The sequence below is a fragment of the Phalacrocorax carbo genome, chromosome 26 (assembly GCF_963921805.1).
Source record: "Phalacrocorax carbo chromosome 26, bPhaCar2.1, whole genome shotgun sequence".
NCBI classification, from domain to species: domain Eukaryota; kingdom Metazoa; phylum Chordata; class Aves; order Suliformes; family Phalacrocoracidae; genus Phalacrocorax; species Phalacrocorax carbo.
The window spans coordinates 1844898-1871383 of record NC_087538.1 but is presented as its reverse complement, the minus strand read 5'-3'; the positions used below and the strand labels follow the sequence as shown (position 1 = coordinate 1871383).

General features: G+C 47.6%; 1 protein-coding gene across 1 annotated transcript; it reads right to left on the bottom strand.

Moving 5' to 3' along the window:
- Positions 1-1701: 1701 nt before the first annotated feature.
- Positions 1702-26162, bottom strand: LOC135317470 (protein ELYS-like). Its single transcript, XM_064473764.1, has 24 exons — positions 26042-26162; positions 24582-24835; positions 21631-21811; positions 20636-20843; positions 19249-19365; positions 18202-18286; positions 16071-16221; positions 13499-13631; positions 13230-13411; positions 12619-12755; positions 10467-10557; positions 10290-10379; positions 9983-10127; positions 9478-9482; positions 9117-9212; positions 8256-8349; positions 6663-6786; positions 6477-6533; positions 5117-5263; positions 4180-4367; positions 3864-4008; positions 3656-3769; positions 2000-2147; positions 1702-1914 (listed from the first exon to the last, which is right to left on the bottom strand). Exons 1-24 carry the CDS (start codon positions 26160-26162, stop codon positions 1778-1780), a joined length of 3150 nt encoding a protein of 1049 aa, XP_064329834.1. The 3' UTR covers positions 1702-1777.
- Positions 26163-26486: the final 324 nt, after the last annotated feature.

Genomic DNA, 26486 nt, shown 5'->3' with positions numbered 1-26486 from the left:
CCCGTTGTCTGACTCAGTTCTCTCTGGGGTGCCATGTCGCCACAGCCCTTGTTTTTCGAGCCCCAGGAGAGTGATCCGGGCGGTGGCGTGGGGCACGGGGTATGTTTCCCGCCAGCCGGGCGTTGCTTCCACCACTGTAAGCACATGGCGCTTGCCTTGGCGGCTCTGTGGGAGTGTGATATAGTCCACTGCCGGGCCTGCCCATATCTGTATTTCAGCCATGGTCCACGTCCGATGCTTCCCCACAAGGCGACAGGACCCATCAGTGAGCAGGGCACACTGCTGCTCATTTTCTGGCAGTTTGTTCCACAGTGGGGCCTCTTCAGCACGTGGCACCCCCTCCTCTGGGGATATTCCAAGGTCTTTGCCCTCTGCCCAGCCCATGGTCACTTCCAGGATTCCTGGGCCACTGGGGTTCCCTACTCAAGCCCGCTGGGTGATCAGTGCGACCCATTTACTCCATGTAGCACCACTCTGTGCTAATCCCACCTGGCACAGCTTGTGGTTCTCCCGAGTGCGGGGGGCTTTGAAGAGCTCTTGGCGCACAACGGGCACCCAGCCTCTGTTCGCACCATACCCGATCGTCGCTCATGGGCTCTTCCCTGAGCCTGTCACACACCTCCCTCCTGCATCCTTCTCTCTCTGTCCATTAACATTACAATTGTAGTATCAAACTACCAGCAATCAGGCTTTCACTAATAACTCATGGCCTAGTCTGGGTTTAAACCAAGTTCAAGAGCAAGGCACACCACACTGTTGGCTGCTGTGGGATGAGCCTGCTCTTGAACCACGCCGGGTGATGCACGGCCCAGGAGTGAGTGACCTGAACCAACAGGCACATCAGGCACCGTCACCTGCATTTTTCCCTCTGCCTCACGTATGGGTCACCCACACAGCTCAGTGCATTGGAAAACGCTTTTTATTTGAGGAACAGCTGTAATTCAGAAGGAACCGCAGAACATTTCTCTCCGAGCATCTCAAAGGCACTCATTATCGTGACTGCTTTGGTGAGAACAGCATTCCTGCGATGGAAACCTGCAAGTTTTGCACAGAAGACAAAAGTACCAACAACATAAGAAACAAATGCAATCTTACCACGTGAAATTCTATTCTTTCATCGTATTTGCCGACTGGCCTAGGCTAAGAGGTTACAAGCATTGCCTAACAACTCACAAGAGGCTATGAGCTGGCTTCTGCCTGGAGGTTGCTTCTTCTCCACCAGAAGCTATTTATGGTTGGTTACATGGGAAGGGATGAAATTGCAGCAAATAAATGGATTGCGCTGACAACCCTGAGAGTCATCTTCCATGAGAAGGGGTTCTGATGGGGGATTAAACTACTTAGTTATCTGCAGCCTTATTTGCACGCCGGGCATGTCCTTATAGTACGATCTGCCCAAGGCCTTGGTCTTTTCTCATGACAAAAGGACAGCAGAGAAGGGCAGTAACTGACCTTCATTGCCCTCAAGGCCAAATATACCAGAACTGAGGTTGATTTGGCCACACCACCTGTAGGAAAATCATCTGACAGCTACTGGCCTCTTTCCTGCTCTTTATCATTCTGCCTATTTTTAAGTAAATAAGGCAGAAAAATGTTAGCAAGTGGGAAAAGGTTACTATTTGATCACACAATCAAGTCTAGCAAGATCCATACACCAATAGCTTGATGGTAATCAGGGTTTTAGTTTTAGCCATCTTAAATTCTCTAAACACATTTACCATAATATAAATATATGTATTTTGCATAACAAACATTATCATAACAGAAAAACTCTCTCTCAACTGGGTTTCTGCTCATTTCCTACCCATAACTCTCTAACTTTGGCCAACACACGACTGCTGAAAGGTGCCCTTGGATCCACATTTCCTGCATTAGCTGGTTTTGTTACTGTCGAGATTGGCTTTGGTCTTGCAGCTGTAAAGCACGAGGGAAAAACGATCAGCCTTGTGCAATCAAAGCGATGGTTAGTTGTGCGTTATATTCCCCCCCTAAAAATTACCTTCTCTTGGTCCGGACGAAGGCAGATGGTAAGGCTTGGCTCTCTCTACAGCCAGCTGCCTCTGACCTCTAGGAAGGGTCTTGCCGTGCTGGGCTGAGAGAGAATTTCTGGCAACTGCTCTCTGTCTCCAGCGAGGAGCACGATCGTTCTGGTGAACAAAAAGCGTAAAGCAAGAAGTTTCACCCTGTATATTTAGCCAAGCGGAAGGAAGACTAGAATAATAGCAGAACCTACAACTTTAAGCTAAAACCATGCCGGCACCCTGCAGAACCTCATTCTGACACGCTTGTCAGCACCCACAAGCTTCACATGGCTGACAAAATAGTGCCTTTCCCTTGTTTTTCCTGAAACGCCACTGCCCCAGGTGACTGAATCTCCAGGGCAGCGGCGGGTTACGTTGGACAAGAGGAAGTGAGGATTAAAATGAGGAAGAGAAAGCTGCCTACACACCCCTTCCCCCGGGATGGAAGCTTTCAAACGCAGGACCTCAACCTTCCAGAACCACCCCACAAGTTTGCTTCCCTGGGAAACTATGGTTCTGGAAAGCAGCAAATGGGTCACAGAACCACAACAGAAGTTCACATAACACAGAATTTGACCTGCCTATTTTGAGACTCAGAAGTTAAGTAAGAATTTCTGTCCTAAAAGTGGTAAAACGAAAGCTGTGGAATTGCAGACCTCACGCTATAACTTGAGGAAATAATAAAAAGAACAACCCATGATGCAAATGTTGCCTGTGGGTTGGCACCCAGAGCTGCGTGTGAGATACCAGAGATGACATACAACACACTCTTCATTCCACAGTGACCCAAACAACTTCCAATCATCCGAACCCTACATAACGTACGTCCCTGAATATCTGAATGGTAAGAGTGGCTGACAGGAAAGATACTTATTGTGCTGGTTTTGGATGAGAAGGGGTTAATTCTCCTCACCGTGGGGGGCGGCTGCCTTTCCAGCTTCCCGCGCTCTGCCGTGTGGCGGGGGGGCGGGGCTGGGAGGGGCGGGGCCATGGTGGGGCGGCTGACCCCGACTGGCCAATGGCAGGTTCATTCCATACCATGTGACACCATGACCAGTATATTGAGGGGGGGCAGTGGCAGCGCGGAGGCGGCGCAGTGTCGGGTCGGTGGGCGGCTGCGGCGCGTGTGGTTTGTTTCGGCGGTTCGTTCCCCCTCTCCCCTCCCTTCCCCCCTCCCCCGGGGCTTTGCACCTCTCGTTGTTCTCCTTTACATTGCATTTCTACTGTTGTTTCTTTTAATTTTAATTATTAAACTGTTCTTATCCCACCCCACGAGCGTTACCCTTCTGATTCTCTCCCCCATCTAACAGTGGGGCAGTGAGCGAGCGACGGTGTGGGGCTGAGCTGCCGGCTAAACCACGACACTTATTTAATCCTCAGACACAAACAAACTATTTGACGTGGAGTCAACAACAGCCCTGAACACAGAATTTCCAACTTCACAGGGTCGCTTTGGAGAAGTGAAAGTTTTTGTTCAACTTTTAAGTTCAGCTGTAACGAAAGGTGCAGATGCTTATTGCAAGTATTTCAAAGAAGGGTGTGATAAAGAAAGCAGGATTCTTATTGAGCACTGTTAAATCTAGTTAGTAACCCCTGAGAGAACCTTGCACACTTGGCAGAACTTTTACGCTTACCATGAGATGAACGTTCATCGCCCGGTTCAGCTGTGGGGCTGCCGTACAGTTGGCACGCTGCAGATGCTGGACTAAAAGAATCTCATGAGTCCGTAAAAATTTCTCCAAACACTTCTATGAGAAATAACACATTTGAAAACATATATGATGACCCTGCCTCTTCTCTTGGCAAAGAGGGGGTTCAGATTTTCCTCTTGCCCACACTTACTTGTTCAGAGTCTGTGAAAGGCAGCCTCAGGAAGTCTTCCACTAGTCCCAGCTCCCGACAGATGTCATACATGTCTTTTAATAGCTCTTCCTCCTTTAACTGAGTGGTGTGCTCCTGCAGCAGAGCCCAAGCCTCCGCCATGCACCTGTAGTTAATTTTGTGAGACGTAAAGGCATCTTAATGGTATCACCAAAAAGATGCCCCCCAGATATTGTGCTCAAAGTTCAAAGGAAGTGCAGGGGATTGTGATTTCTAGTGTTTGTTCTCCACCTCTCACAGTATTTGAGTGCCAAAATGGTGGCAGATATTTCTTTACCTATTGGACAACAGCACAGTGAGGAAAAGCCGCACTTCGCTACAGCTGGAGGCCGAGAGCTTCATCACCTGCGTGTATCTGAGGGCTCGCCTATGCTCTCCTTGGCACATGAGGGACTGAAGAATTCGCACGTCTTGCCACGACACAGGTTTGGTTGCAGTTGGTTCAACCAGCAGGGCCAGGGAGTTCTGCAGAAGGTAGAGATCAGGTTTCTTAAGATATAGAGACACACACGCGCACAACAAAACGATTCAAAAGTGTCTTCAGTAAGGGTGAATCTCTGTTGAATAAACTTAGATGGTGACTAATGAAGGGCTTGGTACCGGACAGGTAAATATAAATGCTGAAGTGTCTGCAGAAAAAAGATATTCCGTGAGCCGTACAGAACAAAGGGAGTCCTTTGACAGGAGGGATTCACACCTGGCCAGGATAACCAAATCTCCGTAGGCAAACATCACCTCTCATAAAGACAAGTCATTCTCCCAGGCAAACAGGTTATATTAACATTGTGACGGGCAAAGAACAACCTTCAGCATCAGAGGGAACATGAATTAGATTGAAGAGTCACTTTGGCGGTCTTCTGTCTCAAATCTTGCTGCCAGGATGGCAGTTTGAATAGTTAAAGTCCCCAAACCACTGCTTTTGAGAAAGCGCTCGACTGCTCTGCTGAGAACAACCTGAACAGATGGCTTTGGCAAGTCACACGTCAAGCATTAACGCTGACTTCTTCATTGTCTTAATCCATTTCCTCTCAACGTAATTAAAACCAAACTGCAGATCATCACGTATTGCTGAAGGTGCTGCTGAAGCAGCATTACAAAAGAAGCTTCCCATGTTTTATCACCTGGTATCAGCTAAGCACCAGGGTTTTTACATCATTTGATAGATCATAGCATTGTATTGCAATGTGTGCCCAACTAAACTGTCACATGCTTACATCATAATCCTTGTGGTCTAGAAGCCAAAATCCTTGGATACGCTTAACAAGGCCCGAAGGGATGGCAAAGGCAGCTGCGAAGGAGTCGACGGAAGGTTCTGTTTTGTTCGGAAAGGGATGCGTGATGTCTAGCAGCAAGTAAATTGTCTGATATCAAGTATCTAATTAAGGCTAATAGATTTGCAAGACCAACAATTTATCACATGAAATAACATTATTACTATTGTTAATAGAACATTAATAGATAATAAAAGGAAATAAGAATATCATAGTGGTAGGACGCAGAAAATACTCATGTATTAGTCTTGCCATTTTATGCTGTTGCAACCTGAAGATAGTCAGGCCCTAACAACAAAATTGCATTCTGAATAAATAACCAGAAAGACAGACTCTCTGATTTCTCTAAGGCATTCAGAAAGGTTGCCTTTCGATATTTAAACAGTTCCGTTGGAAACACAGGCTCCCTCTTTAGTCACTGGAGCCACCAGCTGGACATTCAAAACACGAGAACAGCCAATGCTTGATTATTAAAGCAAACAAATTCTACAGCTGGTTTCTTCCCTCCTTTCCAGCGTATATAAAACAACTGAAATTAGGGTGTCCTTACAGCACAGCTTAGCTCTGCATGATTAAAACTGGATTTAAACCAGTATGTGGATCACTCATCGGCAGTGTCACTCTCTCTTTCTGACAGCTGTTTTGGGGGGTCTATTCTCATCAGAGAGCTCCGGGGTGCAACAGCTTTAAAGCCCCTGCTCTCTAGGCTCCCCTCTCGGGTCAGGCAACACACAACCAAAGCAACACAGTGTATTTCGGCAGCTTAAAAATTCAGTTTCTGCCCAACGACTTTTCCCTTCTCTCTCTCTATTATTCTGTGTGCCCGCACTTGTAACAGCACAAAAGCAAGCCCTCTTAGCTGTGCTGGAAAATGGATGATTTCAGCAACATCAGGTCCTGGTACACCGCTGTCAGAAATCCTTTTGCTCTGAAGCAGCACATTCTAGTGCATCGCTCGAGGAAGCAGCTGTTTGCTACAGCTGTGGGTGCTTCAAAAATGAAAAACAGTTTACATTTTGAGAAAATCTAGGGGAGCTTTCTACCTTTAACATTGCTTAGTAAACCTGTTTTCTCACATCAGAAAAGACTTTGCAACAAAACATTTTAAAAATTCCTAAACAATCCACAGTACAAAGAAATCCAACAATGCTTCTGTCTGCGACTTAATTCTTAACTACACGTGTTCATCCGCAGTGTGTTTGAAGCACAAATTAGAAAATGCATCGAACGCGTAGGTGACAGACATTTCAGACCCCTGATGCGCGTATACTGGAGGTGTGACAGAAATAACTCCAAGGGATACGATTGCATGTTTGTGGCTTTCTTCAACGCCTTCTAGCAAATAGAGCTCCAGCAGTGCCTGGAATGAAAAGGTAGAAGCTTTTTAAAAGTCCTCTCTTTGAGAAATCATTGGCTTTGGGGGAGGGCTGGGCTGGGGCTGGGGTTTGTGGTGGTGGTGGTGGTTGTTTTCAGGGAACACAACACTCACCTGTAAGCTAGGAGGTGGGTATTTCCCCGTTCCTCCTTCATCTCTCTGCCACATCTCCTCAACTCGGTCTCCCAACTGGGAAACCATCCCATCGATCATCAGGCAGTCAGAGTCCCATTTGCCTCTGGAACAAAACGTAGCGAGGATTTGACAGAGGAAAACACTAATTCCAGCCTCTCGGTGTCACAGATTTCCTCCAGCCAGAACAAACCCAGCTAAAGCTCCCACGACTCCAAGAAAGGAACAAACAGACAAAGGCACGATCGTGACTTGAAGTAGACTGGAAAGAAATTTCGGAGTCAGGTGAAAGGTGCTCATTAGATCCTAGTGAATTATTAAAGGAGCTCCAAATAGGAATCCCAAAAGCTCCCTTATTAAGGGGAAAGTTGCAGCGACCTTTTAGTTTTCAGTTTTTCTTTTGTGCCGCATTCCTTGTAATACAAGGGCAGTGTGAGCAAAGCTACCCCAAACCTCACGCCCCCAGCGGGAGCGTTCCCACGCACAGCGGTGAGACCACAGCACGGCAATGTCAGGCTTTGGTCTCAGCACCTCGCTTCTGTTACTGAAAAACAGTCACGGTCAGAAAGCTGAGCCCGCAGCTGAATTCTGGTATCCCCTGAAGCAGCACGTTTGCGCCTCTGCACGTGCCATCACAGTGACGGAGGGCTGGCCTGTGAAACACTGCATTCCTCAGAAGCCCATCGCAGGCTCCTGCGGGCTGCGACGCCAGCCTTTCATTTCCCGAGGAGGACGAGCAGAAGCAGCACGCTGGAGGTGGTGCTTCTAAGGAGCCCGTGAGCCTGTACGAGAGTTACCTGAGAAGGACGCGCAGGAAGAGGAGCTTGAAAGCCAGCGCCTGACATAGAGCAGCTTCCACCTGGACTCCTCCTGCTGCACCTTGCTCACGGTGCCACAGCCACGGCTACTTGAGGACTTTCTTTAGGTTACAGAACAGTTGCCAAAGAAAAATCTGTTCTCACCTAACCCAAGGCACATCACCATTATGCTCGTGAGCCAGCCCAGGAAAGGGAGCTCCCGTGAGGAAGGGGCTTTTATCCAGTCGCCAGGAGAGCGCTGGCCGTGCCAGCTGCATGTGACTCTGCCCATCTCCTTCAACGACACCGCGGTGCTTGGGAGTGGGAGATTTGGGCTAATCCCCTTATCGCCATCTATCACTGGTCATTGAGAGAGATTATTTTTGCTTTGTTTTTTGTTTGTTTCTAAAACACGCTTTCTTCTGTGCCCAGAACAATTGCTCTGCAAAGGCCGTGCCTTGCTGACCTGGCCGTGACTGATCCTGTCCTCACCACACGACCTTTTCCAGTGGTAACAAATGACACAGAATTGCCAATGAATTACGTGCACGTCAAAACAATGATGATACCAACAAAGGGCACTAAGCAGAGGTATATATCAACATTTCAACACGGGAAAGGAACCTCTCTGTTCAGCAGGACACACGCATCACTCCAGTCAAGAGTGTTGCCAGCAAATGCATGAAGCGTAGCAAATACAGCTGCTGATGGAAAAGCCACTCGCTGCCGCTTCTGAATTTGCAGTGGAACTGCTCTAGAGCTTTCCTGCACGTCCTACCTTGATAAACGCTCCAGTTGCTGTCGATGACCAGCGTAGTAGCTCCCAATCAGAGGATAATTGTAGAAAGGTCTAGAGAAACGCATCTCGTCACCTACAGGCAATAAATAAGAAGTAAGTTAAAGAAGTCATATCACATTTTCAACCTACAGTTTTTGACTAAAAAGACAGAAGAACACACAAGCTAAGCATCAAAAGCACAGGCAAGCCTCCGACTTTGAAAGAAGCCCAGCCTCCTTCTGCCTTTGCTAAAAGAGACCTACGACACAGGAGTCAATTCCTCCTTGTCCTAAGTGCCATTTCAAGCTTACAGGTGATGTGGCATCCAGAACATGTAGTGTCAGCTGAAGTTCACTCTAAAAAAAAACACCCCAGTTCTCAAAGGGAATGGGTTTTTAAACATGTCATGTGAACATGCGTAAGGCAGTTAAGGCTGACAATAGGATTTATAACCCATCCAAATGATGAACTATTTCCAAGGTGTATTTTTTCCTCAAACAATCCGTAAAAAGTTCAAAACACGCACGTCAGGCTTTTACTGTAAAATCAAGCATTCCCGTGTTGGGCTTTAGGAGTTACTTGTTTACAATCCCAAGGATTTCAAGCTGTGGGCACGAGCAACTCCCTCCCTCAGAGGCTTAGTGCTGTTTCTGAGAAACACCCCGGAAAGAAACTGCTTCCATCATTCTACACGACGTAGTTGAAAAAACAGTGAAATCTCAATTTCAGCAGCAGAACTTCAGCATCTGCTGTCACTGAACGGGCATGACTTGGTATTGAGGAAGCCTTGACAAAACCATGGGGAAGCACGTGTTCATAGGAAGCACTGACTGCTACAGACGCGTGACAGTTTAGGCTTACCTGAGCCCTCGGGCAGGAGGCGGGACCCACAGAACCAGAGGACCACTCGTGCATACAAAGCTGCGAGGCTGGTCACCGCCAGCTTATTTGTCAAGTCTGCAAAACATGAAAAGAAGCTTAAGAGGACTGTTGGTGTGCAATTTCTTTTGTTTTTTATAAAGCTCCCCTCATTGCACTAAAGAGAAAGTAGAAAAATAACATGGTAGAAATCTTTGCCTGTGCATTTTTCACTCCCTATCACGTCCTTCTCTGAAGTAAAAGCCCACAATCACAAGCAACCCTTACAAAGAAGAAGATTCACTAAAGGTTTAATAAAAAAAAGTGAAGTTGGAACTACTAAATCCACTCATGGATAAGGCACCTGTTCTTCACGTAGCAGAGACGTTTACTCTAGCAAAGGGATTTTCTCTTTTCTCCTCAATATGCCAGGAACAAGTTCTAATAGAAACAGCTACAGAAACTCATGCAACTCACTTCACATGTTACTCATTTAGGCTTCCTCTCTGATTTTAGTCATTTCCAATCCAATATTTGCATGCAATCACGCACTGCTAGCTGACAATCAAAGGGAGTATTTGTCACAGTGCCACATCCCGTTGCTGTAATTTCAAGCCGGGTGCTTGCACAGCTCCTTGCTGACCGCAGCCTCCCCACCCACTCGCACCAGCTCCCCAACAAACTCTTGCCCTGAGCTCAACGCGCGGTAAGTGGCAGCCCCAACCCCTCCCATTTAAGCCCCTTCTCCCCGCTACATCTGACTTTCTGCCAATCAGCAAAACCAACAGAAGCTCCTCTTTCCACAATTACAGCCCCAGCATCGTTCCAAATCTTCATAAGACATACCAGAGAGTTAGAAATACTGTGACAAACCTTCTCCAGGGAGCTCTTGTGCCTCTGTTAGAAAACAGTTCAAGACTGTGCTAAGGTTGCTCAAAAGCAACTGGCGGTGCTGCAGAGCCTGTAACCTCTGCGGGTCAGTGGAGCTGCAGGAGCCGTCAAACAGCGCAACACCTTTTCAAGAACAGGTATGAAATCGTTAGCCTACAGAGCCATTGCAGAGTTTCAAAGTGCACTTCCAGATCTGCGGGCAAGACCATCTACCAGCAGATCACTGAATGAGCTCAACTGGAAAGACTGACTCTAGGTTTGCAGCATGGCTGCACTAGTACTCACAGATTTGCTCAAATTCGTCTTTTGTATAGATCACTCTGCTCCACGTCCAGTCAAGGGCAAACTGTAAATTAGCAGCAGAACTTGGCTGCTCTTTAAAAAGAGAGAACAAAAAAGAAATGAATCAAGAATTCCAAACGAAGAAACCATGCAACATAAAAAAAACATAACAAGTCTTACCTTTAGATGTCCAAAGCTTAATGCAGCCAGTCAGAAGCCCTACAGAACCTGTCTGGGCAGCAGCTGACAAGACCGCGTCTAACTGCTCCTCCTAAAAGTAACAGGCGAAATCAAAGGAGAATCCCACCTGCTGTCAACATCCGAACCACCAACAGTAAGTGCTTGTTTCTAACCCTACACTCACTCAGGCATCACAGGCTGGGCTGCTTGTTGCTGTGAGGAGCACATGGAATTTTTCCCCTGACACGTCAACTTCCCAAAGGCTAATTCTAATCTTTATTTGCATGCCTCTGCATTATCCTCTCAATTTACTGCGTTCCAATTAACTATTCCCAGCAACGTGCCCTGCTTATACCCATGGCACATGGGGTGCAGAGAAGTTTGCCATCAGGAATGCGCGAAGGGGACAGAACAAACAGAACTCTGCAACGTTTGCATGGAAGCAGCGAAGCCAAGATCAAGCAGCTTTCCAGGCTATGAAGACATGAAGGAGTTACGACACCCCAAACATTAAGTTGTCATTTCCCAAGATGACAGAAAAGAAGTGAAACATTGATGTTCTAATAGGTTTCAGGTTTAGGCGCTTCAAACACTCTGTTCTAATGCCGTGGCGATCCTTCAGAAGGGCAAAGCACAGGCAGGCACAGACGTGCACTGTTAAGGAGTAGCTTAGTGCAGCTGGTGTTCTGGTACTTCTTCCAGGTGAAATGAACATAGAAACATAGAATCCTTAAGGTTGGAAAAGCCCTCTAGGATCAATGAGCGCAACTGTCAACCCAACACTACCATGTCTCCTAAATCAGGCCCTCAAGTGCGACGTCTACATGTCTTTTCAATACCTCCAGGGATGGTGAGTCCCCCACCTCTCTGGGCAGCCTCTTCCAAGGCCTGACCACTCTTGCAGTGAAGGCATTTTCCCTAATATCCAACCTAAACCTCCCCCGGTGCAGCTTGAAGCTGTTTCCTCTCGTTCTATCGCTAGTGACCTGGGAGAAGAGACCAACCCCCACCTCACAACAGCCTCCTGTCAGGCAGCTGCAGGGAGCGATAAGGTCTCCCCTCAGCCTCCTCTCCTCCAGGCCAAACAACCCCAGGTCCCTCAACCTCTCCTCATGAGACCTGTTCTCCAGACCCTTCCCCACCTTTGTTGCCCTTCTTTGGACACGCACCGGCAACTCTATGTCCTTCTTGTCCCGAGGGGCCCAAGACTGAGCCCTCAACAAATTTTCCTTTTTAGGGCTTTTGCTTTTTGTTTGCTTCTTTCTTTGGCTTTTTAAGCACATTCACAAGTATCTTTCCCTTCTAAATAAAATCATCACATTCAAAGCCATTTCTACACGTTCAAATACACACATCAGATTTCCATCTTTTTCTGAAAACCAGCCTCAGACAAGGAAACACACCGAGTACGACTTACGGAGGCAAACAAAACCCCAAACCAAGCTTCTTGTGCCTAATTCTGACATTTGTCTTACTCACATTCACAAGCAATTCCTGCTCAAATGCCTAACAAGCCTCTGAATGATCTAGTCTCAATTCAGCAAAGGGTATGACAAATTTCTGCATTTCCCAATTATTCCCAACGTGGAGCTGACATCAGATCACCCAATCTGAATGGAAGAGCCTACATCAGGCTTGCAAAAGAAACAGCCTATGGGCCAGGCCAACCTGCCAAGACGTTCATGTTAGCTACCACACTGTGCACAAGTGCTCTTTGCCCCAACGCACCCCCACAGATCTGGTGAGGAATCCAGTAGAGAGGAAGATGAGGGCAGGGAAAGACTGCTCTCCCCTTCCTACCAAGTGCTCCTCTGCCTGAAGGTTGTTCTGAGGGAACGATGCTTCCTTTTCTCCATTCTGTCCTCTTTTCCCAGCTCATCAGGGATCAAAACCCGAACTCAGGACCACGCAGGCAGTTGCACTCATTGATGAGAGAGAAGGAACAGCTTTCCCCGACTTTCTCTTCCTGCTCCTAGAGCAGCGCTCTCTTCCTTTCTAGACATTCAGGCCCTGATCGTGCTTCAACGGGAGGCAACGGTGGGTTTACACTCCCAAGAGGGGACCTCAAACATTACATTTGTTAAAACTGGCAGGGTACAATTGCAGTTACGCGTGTGGATGGGCAGGAGGAGCATTAAATGATCCCTGACACTGAAAGCAGCGCCATGGAAAGCTTAGGAAAGCTCCATCTCTTGACATTCTCCATAAAGACACAGTAAAAGCTCACCTCCTTCTGGAAGCCGCTGCACGTCACATGAACAACTCCAGAGCTCAGCAGGCACGTGCCATCTGCAGAGACAACGAACGTTGGACAACATTCCATACTCTCACCGTGATGGTAGCACCAGTTTACATTTTTGTCACAGCAACCTCTGGAAAGGTACAACTGAGTACCCGTTTTCCTCATGACATCACTTACAGCCTTTTTTAGAAAAATAATGGCTGAGGGTAGAAATTTTACCTCCGGGGCTATCGAGGTGCTGCGCTTTGAGCTTCAGCCCAGAGTCATTTCATCTGATCACCAGCACCACCTCACGGGCTGCGTTGCAGAAGCACCCAACCCCCAGACCCAGCCGCCTGTCAGGCAGGTGTCACAACAGCACACACTTGGTCAGCACAACGTCATCACGGTTGGGTGGGTGCGGGGTTGGGGTGTTTCGGTTTGGTTGGGTTTTTGCGCGACAAACAGTGACCAGGAGAACCAATAAATGGCATTTGAGCTCGGTTTAAGCTTATCACTACTCAAAGCCGTGTAATACCTACCAAAATTATAGGTGCTTGGGTGAAAACACAGCTCAGGTTGTGGGTAAGAAGGAGGAACTCTCCAGCTTAGGCTGCGCTCCTGCACCACAACATCCAGAAGGAGGTTTGGAGCAGTCGTGCTTGTTACAGCGTCCAGTGACCACAGTGCAAAATAGGGGCAGTCCTGAAGGGATTCTTCTGGCCTGAAAGAAAACAAGCGCAGAAGCTAAACGCTGACTTTCCAGTGAATTATGGGGAGGGATACTGAAACCAGCTTCATAAAAACCTACCTTAGTGAGCCTGGCATTTGAGCCTCATACCAGCAGTCCAAGTCAAATACACCCAAATAAGTAGATGGTTTTCCCTGGCCGCGTGTGTTCACTTGCCAGCTGAAGACGGAGACACTGATGTCAGGAGATATGACTGGAAAAGACAAGACATTGTTTCTTATTGGGAGAAAATACAATCTATCTGACATTTTCAAAACATCACTTTCTAGTTTGGCTTCATTCTGTTACGTCACTCATGAAACGCAACACTTGACTAAGAAGAATTTTAAAAATGTACACCACAGCATCACCTCTGTGATAGGTTTCAGTCATGCTGCCCCCCTTTGCGAGTTCAACCTGTATCCGTCCTAAGACAAACCCAATACACAATTGTCAGGTAATCAAGTCTCCCATACAGTAAGAGTGCATCAAGATGGTTAGAAAAAAACAAAAACCAAAAAACAACCCACCACCCTAGGAAAACATACATTGCTGCTTTTAGAAAGCATACAAATTCTTGTCGTATACACTTGATCACTCAGCTGGCATTCTTAATTTCCAGATTCGACTCGATTACGGGTGTTACGAATAGCTCCTTTCCAGCACAGTCAGAATGAAAGAACACAATTATCACACAAAACAAACACCAAAACCCAACCCCAACAAACAGGAGGTTGGAACAAAGAGTTTAACATCAAACATTGACCATGTTACACTCGGCTTCTCTCAAGAAGTGGCATGGTCTGTCGTCTCTGGGGAGAAGGCATTCTCCAGATGTGAGCAAAGTGGGGGGTGCATCCTTTACCCTGACAGAGCAGGGAACCAGGAGACAGGTCGTTTGGCAAAATGGGTCTCTGTTCTCTGCTGAGTTCATCAGGGCTGCTCAGGGAGCCTCCCACGCTTTACTGTGTTTCATCGTGAACTCCTGGGCCCTTTCACTTGTGTGAGCCGCTGAAACTGCCCTTGAAGATGTCAATTAGTTCCATAAATCAGAAGCCAGCTTCATTTCTAACCTCAACCCACATCCAACAGAAGCTCATGTGGGCCCACAACTTGAATAGTTTCTGGATAAAAGCTAATGAGGAGCCATCAGAAAAATTACAAGCATTTTTCCATGCCTCAGGCTTCATGAAAAGGGGACCGAAAGGGCCTTTTTTGTTGGTTTTGGTTTGGGTTTTTTGGTGGGTGCGCCTGTTGGTTGTTTTTGAGAAGGTTTTAGAAGGCCCTCTCCTCAGAATCATGACACAGGTGGAGAAAATCCAAAGGGGTTTTCATTAGATTTTGACACGCTGTTGTTAGAGGATGGCACCCCAAAAGAGGTGGAAGCTGCCTCTTCAGGACTAAGACAAAGCTAATAAACACAAATAGCCTAGAAAGTCATGCCAGTGTGGTCTTTGTAACAGCAGACATAAGTTAAGGCCAGTAAGAAGAGAGGGAAGGGCATTCACACACCCAAACAAAAGGCTGTGAAAGTTATCACTGCAGCCGGCTCAGAGATGTGCTCAGAGCATCACTGGATGTGCAAACCCAGAGATGCACATCTCATTATTGCAAGGTAGTGAAAGACACCAGAGGAGTTTTAACTGTCGATCCGGACAAGGGAAGCCAGAAGCTCTTGCTTTAAGAGCTTGTAGGTGTAGGAACCTATTAGACACAGAGAGGGCAAAGTGCACAGGCAGATCATAGACTCGTAGAATCATTTAGGTTGGAAAAGGCCCTTAAGATCATCGAGCCCAACTGTAAACCTCATACTGCCAAGCCCACCACTAAACCCTGTCCCACAGCGCCACGTCTGCACGTCTTTTAACTCCCTCCAGGGATGGTGACGCCACCACTTCCCTGGGCAGCCTGTTCCACTGCTTCGCAACCCTTTCTGTGAAGAAATTTTCCCTAAGATCCCAACTAAACCTTGTGCTCTAGACCCTTCACCAGCTTCGCTGCCCTTCTTTGGACACACTCAGCGCCTCAGTATCTTTCTCGTAGTGAGGGGCCCAAAACTGAACACAGGATTCGAGGTGCAGCCTCACCACCGCCGAGTAGGGGGGGACGATCACTGCCCTACTCCTGCTGGCCACACTATCTCTCATACAAGCCAGGATGCTGGGGGCCTTCCTGGCCACGCGGGCACACTGCCGGCTCATCCAGGTGCTTGGGGAAGGTATCAAACAGATCTGGCCCCAGGACCGAGCCCTGGGGAACAGCACTCGTGACCGGCCGCCAGCTGGATGCAGGTGCAGGCATAAGTTGGAAGAGGGGAAAAAAGAAAGTTGAGGGAACATTCCTAAGCAATGGAGGGGATGATCTGACTGTTCAAAGACGAGAGCTGGAGGAATAAAATGACTGACAGGTGTTATAGAGGTGACCCCACCAGACATCGCTACAGCATGTCAGCAAGCATTGAAGGGAAAAATAGGGTTTATTTTAACAAGTCCCACAGAACCTAAGCACCCAGTTTTTCCTTTGAAATAAGCCCAAGAAGTTAGTCTATACAGATATTGAAGACTTTCAGGCTGTGGGTATGGAACAGCATTCACTGCTTGGATGCCAAAACCATCTAGTTTAGAACAACCAAAGACGGGCATCAGGAACAAACCTTCATCAACGCTGCCTTCTCTGTCAATGCAGTTGGGAAAGATTTCTACAGCCTGACAGCTGAGTAGTTTGGCCTTGCTGCCCTGCCCTCTCAAGGGAAAGGCTCCACCCGTCAGATCCAAACTGTACTTTTCAACACAGGATGCCAAACCCTGCGGAAAAAATCACAGGCGAGAGAAAGGTCATTCTGAGAGAAAAGCAGACATTACACCTCAGTAGGAAAGAATGTCCATGTCTAATAGAACCTGCATATTGTACTGTATCTCTCCCAGGCGCTTAATCTGATGGCAAAGAGAAACTACAGCTGACAAGCAAGAGAACTGAGTGTCAAACCGTAACGGGTAAGTTTGGCCGTAAAAGCTTTGCACATTTTCAGAACTGAGCATTTCCCTCGCATTACTGGTTCTAAATGTGTTTTGCAGAATTCCTTGCACCATCCCGGTTTCTTCACAAACCTACGTATTTATCTAGAAAGAGAGATCTGAAATAATGCCATACATAGGCATGCAAAGCGCTTTGCTCCATGACTTGATCACAGAACTGATGAAGTTAGAGGAGTCACGGCCTTCCAGCAGCCAAAGCTCTCTTGCGAGGCATTATCTATAGGCACACACCGCTAGAGTGAATGCCCATCCCTCGGGAGTAGCCATGAGAACGTCTTACTGAGTCACAGCCTTCTCTCAAACCACGTCAGCTCCTGCCAGCTCCTCCTCTCACCTCCTCAGGGACTAAAGGGTGAAATATGCCTCCCTGCCTTCACCAAGTGCAGCCAACAGCAAAACAACCCGGCGGACATGGCATGCACGTGGGCAAGGCGTTTAGGGGCACGAATTACTACAGAGTCAGCCAACTACTTTGAGACCTACAGAAACTCCAGCAGGATTGTGTGGAACCTCTGAGACCACCATTTGCTAAGCAAGCATTGACTGAAATACTGTCTTTCCAAATACAGCACTTGGTCAAATGCTCTACCCTACAACACATGGGTGTGTGGATTGTGGACAAAGAGCAGCTCTACAATTAAAAACCAACCAAACAAAACCAAAAGCTAAGCAGCTAAAAATCTCCAAAAACCTACCAGAAAATAAAAAAATTGATTGTACCTCATTCTACCCAAGTTTCCTAAAGTTTCAGAGCTCTAGAAGGAACTGGCGTGAGACAATCCATTCTCGTATGACCTGATATGTTACATGTAACTCACCTACTCTGAGAACAGGCAAGCTTTCTCTTAACCATTCTAGGAAATACTACTAATAAATATCAAGGCTGTAGAGCACAGATCCTCTCCTACCGCACCTCAACAGGAAAGACATGCTCTGAATTAAGATTACTTTCCCATCCAAAAGATTTTGCAAGGGTTTCAGGCATAACACTGAATAAAATAATACGTTCTAAAAACGCGTCTTCTATCTGTTAGATAACAGAGAGGTAAGGCTAGTTCATCTCTATTTTAAACACAACCTCTTTGGAGCCACTTCTCAAAATTTACATATACTTTTTTGACCAAATCAGACCACTCTTTACTGTATTTGCCTATTTTGCTGGCTTCAAGAGCAGAGTTCGTAGGTAACGCAGCCAAAAAGTAGAAAGAGTTCTCTTTAGAGCTACTAAGTTTCAGGACCAGCACCGAAGAGACCCTGCAGGTGAGCGTCATGTGAAGTCCTGCTGACAGAGCTCAAAGGGAAAACAAGAATTTAAACCTGAAGACCGGAACAGAATAAAGCTGTACGCCCGTGTTTTAAGGAAGGGAGACAGACAGAACCTTATTCAACTCTGCAGTTTGGTTAAACAGAGCTACTCAAAGCCCTGTCTTCTCTTCCTACAGGCCATTCACTTGGTGTTTAAATGAAGAATCATTTTATTTGTAAAAGCTGCTGCCTCTTCGGGAACTGAATTTATACGGGCTCTTTGCAGGCGGCCCTGCCTGGAACACACGACACGGCGGTATGAAATTGTACGACTTCTTTTCAAAAAGTATGGACAAAGGCCGTGCCCGGGAAGACTCAGCAAAAGATTCTTTCTTTTTAAGTCATCTCTGAATTGTCATGGTCAATATTCCCCCTGCCAACTTCACTGATACTCCCTTAGGGAAAAGGACTCTTTCCATCCTTTCACGGACGTGCACGTCTTACCTCGTACATGACTTGTCCTGAAGCCAAGGGCCTCCTGTCTGCGAACGCTAACTGCAACAGATGTAAACTCACGGCATCGCCTTCACTGGAAAAGGTACAAATGATGACATTTGGTTACAAAGCTGCTTTATAGTCCTCGTTACCCTTTCCTTAGGTCTAGGCTGAGGTTTCCTGAATAGCACTGTCTTGCTGAAAAGAAAAACAGCCCTTCCCAAAACCTGAGAATTGGTCACATTTAGCCGCTAAACCACAAAGGAGGAAATTTGGACACTAACAGCTTCTGGGGCAAAGGCTACCCATACAATCTGGAAGCTTCAAGATGTTCTATGGAGTAAAAATGGTTGGGAACAGTTCTTGGCATTGAAGAGCTCGCAATCAAAACTGCTTTACAGTCAAACTGAAAAAGATTGCCACTCCATGAGCAGCCGAGCTGAGTAAATAGCTTGCTGATGCTGAAAGGGGCAGATCTTTCTCCCCTTCCCTTCCCACCAAAGCTCCAGTCCCTCCCCTGCACACACGGCACCTTCCACACCCTCCTTTCAGTCATTAGCCCAGCAGGAAACCACCGACTTGGCTGCTGAGCACCTTCCCTGCCAGCCGAGCTGAGCTGGCTCACCAAGGCTCAGGCTGGCACCAGGGAACCGGCCATGCTGTCACCTCCTCCTTTAGGGGCAGCAGGCTGGTGGATCCGCACCGTCAGTGCTCTGGAGCTGCAGCCTCCACTGCGCTCCATGGTATTTTAATACCACGGTGTGAATATCAGGCAAATCATGAAGCAGTCATCAGGAAACAAAGGAAGCCATTGAAGAATGCCAGCACAGAAATAGAGCCACTGTCGCTTTGCTGCCTTTCAGCAGGGAGGAACTAGTAGGTCCCTCTCCATCCCTGTTACATCCTGTACAAATCGCACCGTCAGCCCCTTCCATACCGGAGAGAATCTCCTGCACGGCTAATTCAACAAAACAAATACACGTGGGTCAACTCTAGGTGAACAAATGCTCAAAAAAAAAAAAAAATCCCAGTGGCCGATAGTAAGCTTTTATTCACCTTTCTTGCGTCGACTGAACAGCCCACAAGTAGCAGCAGTTGCGAGGATCGTGCTCAGGCTCTTGAAAAGTAACGGCGCAGACAGGAATCCTTCCTCCTTCAAGCTGACAGTGGTGCCTGCAGGGTTAACAAAAACAGAAAGCAGGTGAGCCTGGTGGCCCTGCCTGTTTGTAGAAGGGGAGAAGCATCTTCTGAGCAAAGAGCCCCTGACGTGCTTCTCCTCAAGGCACAGAAGGTCACACTCCCGTCTCAAACAAGGGAGTCACGGGAGCGACTGCTTTTGATGCAACAGCCACGAGGTGAGGAAATTACTGTCCATCACGGGCAATAACCTGGCTTTATCTCCTCCTCTGCCTGCGGAGCAGGAACATGAAAGATTCCTTCAGCTGCCAGGCAAAAGATTCTTCCTACTCTTGTCGCCTGCTTCAATATTGAACTGAAAATGCAGCCTCTCTTCTGCACAAGCTGAAAACAGCGCCAAACACCAGTAGTGTCTTGTTTCTTTACTTGGACTATCTAAAGCCTTTCTCCTCCAGTCTTCTGAACCTTCCTTGCACCTTCACAATCTATTCCTGCCACCTCACTATCCCTCCACTCTCTATTCATGCCGCCAATAGTTCCCGGTGAGTCACTGCAGATTTGCTTAAGTGAATCCCGATCTGAATTGGGTCAGATATTCCAGGGGGGATTGCTCTTTGGCAGAGCTGAAATCATCTCCCTCATTTCTCTGTTGCTTATCCCTTGACATGACCCTTATTCCCCCTCCAAGTGTTCCAAGCAGACTTTCATTCCCATGCATCGCTGCCTTGGCATGGGTCAGTCCCCTCTTTTGCTCGAGGCTGAAATGTGGGAGAGAATGTCTTTTCAGCCACAGATCAGCTCTTGATCCTTCACGTCTCACTCCTTTCAACCGGGACGCTTTAAAGAATATGATCACCACAATCCCATCATTAACATACTTCAGCCTTTCAATGGGTGCCCTCATTGCAGGAGCTGCTTCTGAGAAATAATGTCTACAATCTCTTTCATTGAAACACACACAACTCCTGCTGTCACTGAATACTGCTGGTGGAACAAACTGCCTTATGGAAAGCAGCTCTCTCACACCCTGACTGCTTGACAGAACCCAGAGAAGGGAGCTTTCCGCAGTTCCTCAGCCCACGGGCACAATAAGGAGAACAATCCCAGCCCGCTGGGCAGAAGGCGGCCCACTGAATCCAGGTATGGCTCAATGGCTACTTCAGAAGGGGATTCCTAAACAGGCCAAGATTACACTCCACATTTCCCTCCCTGAAAAAGGGCTCTTTCAATTAACAGACTTCCTCCTCAAGCAGAGACTTGAGAGCCCTGCACCTCCAGGCGTGACCAAGTGCAAAGGCCGACTTACTCCCGCTGCAGAGTTTTCATATTCCACAGTGACAGGGAGCCGTCGGAAAAACCCACGGCGAGCTGGTTGCTTCTGCTGATGTAGCACAGGGTCGATATTGCTGTTCCTGAAGGACACTGTAACTGAAGGCAGAGATGTCTCCCTTCCCCGGTCACCATTTCTCTTCTTAGTGGAACTCCAGCAGCAATTCTGGTGACAACTACTAGAGCTACACGCACAAAACCACACAATAAAGGAATGCGTTAGGCCATTCAGGTTGCATTTGAAACACTGACGTGACAACATGGATGATCTAATTCTACCGTCCCCGGCAAAATACCCATTGATGCAATACTTTGTCTGCTCTTCCCATTTTGTACGCATTCAGAGCACATAGGAACTCTCTGACTGGACAGGTATCCTCGCTCCTATTTCAAAACCAGGTGAAAGCGAAACCTCCATAGACAAATTCTTCCTGGGCTCTGCACATCAGCAGTTTGGGCCTCACGGTGAAGCTACTTGAAGTGAGACCAGCTCCCAAGGCCACTCTTGTAAGAGCAAAAACAGCGTATGCAATCCGAGTACACCAAGTACAGGTTCCGTTTGGTGAAATGCAGGGATTTTGGTAAGGCATATTTACTTTAAAAAACAAGCCTCAACTTTGCCCCGAGTCAATGAACAGAAGCAGAAGAACATTCCCAGGAAATAGGGCACGTCCGACACACCTTCCTGTCAGGCAGCTGCACCGACTCAGATGGTCAGATTCCTACCCCTCACTGGTGAGAATCACCGTGACAGAGGGACCCTGGTGGGAGGGGGTATTTGTAACCTTAGGAGGAGTATGAAGCCACTCCCATTTTTAATCCTTTCAGGGCCAGACGATGTCAAACCGCCACCTGTCATCAGCAGTCATAAACGTCTGCACAGCAGTAGCTTCAAAGTGGGATGCGTGTTGTTGATTGAAAAGACACAAGTTTTCTTACTTTTCCGTTCAAGTTTAGAAACCGCAAGCTCACCCGATGGTTCATTCTCCCTCTGACTGCAAGAGAGATCATCCAAACCAAGGTCCACCACAAGCAGATGACCAACATCTGTCGCCACCGCTGCCACGCCACAAAACCCTTGCAGAGCCCGGTGCAGGTGCCAAGGCCTCACGCTGGCTCCTCCGGGGTTAGTTATGGGCTCTACAGCAGTTACCTACAGGAAAACTACAAGTTAGTATTTCAGCTCTTTGACAAGCTTTGAGAGAAATCACTCAAAAGTGAAGCCAGAATCAGCCCATCAGAAGCAAGAAAGTAAATACAGGTTTCTCAGACTTAAAAACACAGCATTGATCCCAATTATATCCAGACAAAACAAACAAACCAACCAACCCCCAAAAATGTCCTGTACAAACATCCGTTACTGCCTTCCGTTTACGGGGTTTCCTGCAGGGATTTCGCTGAGCTCACTCCAACTGCAATGGTGCAGTCTATTATCACAGCTTACCAAGTTCCATTTTCTACTTAGAAACCATTAACTCAAAGACAACACAGAAAATCCGTTAAATGCAAGAAACTTGACCGTATTTAAGGGACTGGAGTAAGAAAGGCCAAACTCACTCTCGCTCTCCCACGGCCCCCAGCCCGTCAGCACTGGGATACAGCCCACGCCTTCTTTGCCAAACAGGTACTAGGGCAAATCTCGGCTCTCAGTCAGACGCGGCAGCGGCCAAGTTGCAGGGGAGACACACCGCTGCCACGGCAAGGGAGTATTGTTACAGAGAGCGGAAGGGAGATACCAGCTTAGGGAAAGCTACACCAGTCCTCATTTAGAATCAACAGAGCAACCAGGGAAAGCAGAAAAGTTTTCAGTGCCGAAACAGCGGCAAAAAGCCCAGCAGCTGGTTCGCCAAAAGCCAGCTCCGGCTGAGGAGACGCGCACGCTGCTCTGTAACACGCGGAGCCGCCTGCCAGCAGCTTTAGTACAAGGCCCTGATGAAGACAGACCTTTCCGCACCTGCAGCCCCTCCCGGGACAGCCCTGACGGCTCCAGCAGAGACACCAGCACGTGAGGGCTCCTGCACTAAGGCTCCACAACAAAAGAACACGGGCTGCCCTTCAGCCTCCTTGCATAATGTCACACAGTGACACCAGGGAGCTTTACATCAACAGCAACCTGTTACACGACAACGGAACAGAGCAGTGAGCACCACAAGGAGTCCTTTTTTTTAATATATTGGGTTTTCTCCCCAGAGGTGGGGAAAAATTGACCAAACCTCGAAGCCCCAAAGTTCTCTCCTCTCCCGTATCAAGCACTTGCCGTGACTGCGCTGCCTGGCAATCTGCTACAGAATTTACCTTTCCCCTGGGCCACAAGAATTCTACTCCTAGAAGTGCCCGCAGTATTTCAGACAACTTTATATTGTTTCACACTTCCTGGAAATCAGATGAAATCTCCAATCATCTCAGCTACTCAAAGCACCACCAAAAGTGCGTTGATTATTCGAATTCTTGCTGCTCCAAGCCTTGATGACTCTCAGGAGGAAAGCAGAAACACTGCACATATCGTGCTGCGGAATCAGCCAAAGTTCCCGTGTTGCTGTTAACTTCTTTTTCTTTTAAGGTCTCGTTTTGTTGTTGTACAACTGGCCCCAAATCCACCTTTTCCACTTTTGCATACAGGTTCCCAGTTTTAACGCTTCAGTTTTCCCTGTAGAAGCTCCTGGAACTGCCTGTTTTCCCACGGCACCAGCCACTGGCTTTGCACACTCTCCTACACTGCTGCCAGCTCCTTCTGGGAACGAACGCAGAAATCCTGTCTCAGCTCCCTGACTCTGCATGCTGCCCTTCTGCCTCACACAAACCAGCAAAAGTGGGGAAAATACCATTCCAGAGCTCTGAAACATGCAACTGTTATAAACCAATTTAATACCGTTAATGTTGTCAATTCAGATTTGCTTTTACAAGTCTGAATGACTGCACGTCTATGTCAGCACACAGCTTGCCTTTCCATCTCAAACGCTGAGATTTATCAGGACGATCGGCAAACCCACACAGCGGAGCACCAACCCAGCTCAGCTCGTTAGAAATCACCACCACACAAACGCTCACTGCCCGCAGTCACACTGTAGCGCTACAGACAAACAAACCCCGCCTGGATTCTAGCAAGTCAAACCAAACCACGCTCTGGAAAGCTGAGTACTACGGAAGTATTTATCTGTCGCAGATTCTAAGGTGGTAAAGACAGAGGGAACCTTGATGTTCCATTACCTTAAGGTGACTCTTGTCTACACTCAGATAAGGAGCCGAGGGGAAAGGACGTCATTTGAGTTTATGGGTTAGAGAAGGCAGGGAAAATTAGCAACGTTACACCAGAGTATCCCACCGGCACAAGCACCATATGCAATAAGCAGAGGTTCAAGGGCTTCAGGCTGAAAGTCAGTCTGTAACCACCTGCCAGGTAACGCAGTGAAGCCTGTTTTTTCCCATCCTAAGTCAACAGAAAAATGTGCTTTGCTCCAAAGTCACCTGCTTGCTAGTCCGAGACTCCTGGGAATGTGCCGAAGTCAGCTACAGCACAGCCATGGACATCTGAGATGTTTTAAAGACAGTATTTCTGACATAATGAACCATTCAGGACATGTATGTTACCAACACTTGAAAGGCAGGGTGAGGACGAGTTCTTTGTCACTCTGGCTAAAAAAAAAGGTAGTTTTCCAGGCCTTTTTGTCAAAGTGGAGAATGAGGTAACTACGTGCTCTACTGTAAAACCAGAAAACTTGTTTGACTCTCAGCAAACTCAAAGGATAACGGTACCGTTAACCCCACGATTTCACATCAAGGTGCTCTCGACTGGACACTCTGCAGTGACAGTATGATGACACAATAGAGAAAATGGACGTCCTAGCAAAGAGACGCTCCAAAGCTGCTCCTGAAACAGCGTTATGCAGCACCTGACAACGTTTCCCCCATTAAAAAGCACCCACCCTTCCTGGCAGAACTACTGCTGTAACCACGCTCGATGTTCCAGGGTTGTACAGGCAGAGAACACTTCCCTCTGCTTCTCTCAAGCCAACCAGCAGCCCCGTTCCCGTCTGCCAGGAAACCTCCTTCACCACGCGGATGGTGGGAGGCTGCTCACGGGCTCCACTGAAACGGTGTGCAGAGAGCCGCTCTCCCGTCACAGCGCTCACGACCTCCAGCTGAGGGCCACACGCCAGCCAGGCCAGCCCATCTCTCCCTGGAAGAAGAGAAAAGGCTGGCTAAAGCAAACTCCCAAGAGAGGGTTGAAAACAACGGGAAAATCACAATCACTGCCCCTTTGCTTCAACAGAAGTAGCTCACAGAGCAAGAGAGGCTTACCGAATTCGGGTGGATTATTGAAAATCACCCACTGAATCCTCAACCAATGCATCGTAAAATGAACCACCTTATGATTTTGCATTTGGACTTGTCATTCCTGCACTGAAGAGTTCTGCTTGTTTGGGATAAAGATTACAATAGATTGGTCTCTAGTCTTTATACCATATTCAGCTTGGTTTTGCTAGAAATCATCTAAATACATATGAGAATACAACTCCTAAAGCATACTTCAAATATGGCAAAATCTCAGCCAATTCTTTTCTAGTTGACTAACTTTGCTCGACACACGCCTACTTTGGGCAGGGATTTGGACTTCAACAAAGAATTACCTTAAAATGGGCACTGCGGGAGCCAATTTCAACTTTTACACACGCTGATCACAGAGAGAAGTTAGCACATTTAGTTTCACTGAACTACTTCCAACACAAAGGGAGTATTAACTCAACTACTGCACTTACAGTCACACAGAGAGATTCTACATGGTCTCAGCAGAAGCCCGGACACCCAGGCAGGCCCCCGGCTCTACCTTCAGATCACCGACAAAGTCAGCTACCTCATCTGCTCAGCCGCTCTCAGCAGCTCTCCTGGGACACTCCTCTGTGTCCCATTAAATGCTCTGCAAACCTGGCTGCAGCGCCCAACAGGGCTTTCCTCTTCCTTCTGTTTTTAGTCAGGCTAGGAAAGAAAAAGCAGGGGGGGTTGCCTCTCTAACACTGTGGGAGAACTAGTTCTGCACGGGATGTTATGATGGTACCAATAAATACAGCCCAAAACCACACCAGGACTCTTTTGTAAACTGCCTTTCATTCCATTAGAAGTTGAGGAGGGCTCACTGACTTGCCCGTGTTATTTTAATAGCTCAAGACTGCCGCAGGCTGTTGTCCTTTCAAAGTTTAACTCTACTAATGTTTTAATGTTAACATTTTTCATCATTTTGTCATAGCTCATCCTTTCTGTTCTCCCAAAACCTGACGCACCTGAGCAGCACCAACCTGACACAGCTGATGCTGTGACCCCGTGCCTCAGGTCACCTCCAGGCAGTAACAACTTCACAGCAAGACCCAATTTCAAGGAAAAGGCTCACCTCTGGAAAACCGCCCGCGCAGCACAGACCCTCGGGTGAGCTCATCTTCCCCAAGAGCCTGAATGGTCACCTCGGGAAACTGCAGCAGGCTGCTCGTTACCTGAGCCGCGAGGTCTCGCATTCTTCACTGTGAATAGAGACGAAAATGCCAAAAGAGGCTCCTGACAGCCATCGACATTTCTGAGATTGACAGAACTTTCATCCCTTTGCCGTGAATAATCTCCCGGCCACCTCCTGCGGCTCTTTTCCTTAACAAAAGGGCACTCAGGACAGGTTTGGATCTCACAGCAGAGCAAAAGCAGAATCCTTTGCTTTTCTGATGCCTACGAGATCACCAACAAAAAGGGACGCAGGGGTACTGACAGGATAAACAACACGGGAAAAAGCCCAAGACACTGGAGTCAAGTCAAGCAAGGCGGCACGAGTCAGAGAGTGAGTTTTGCAT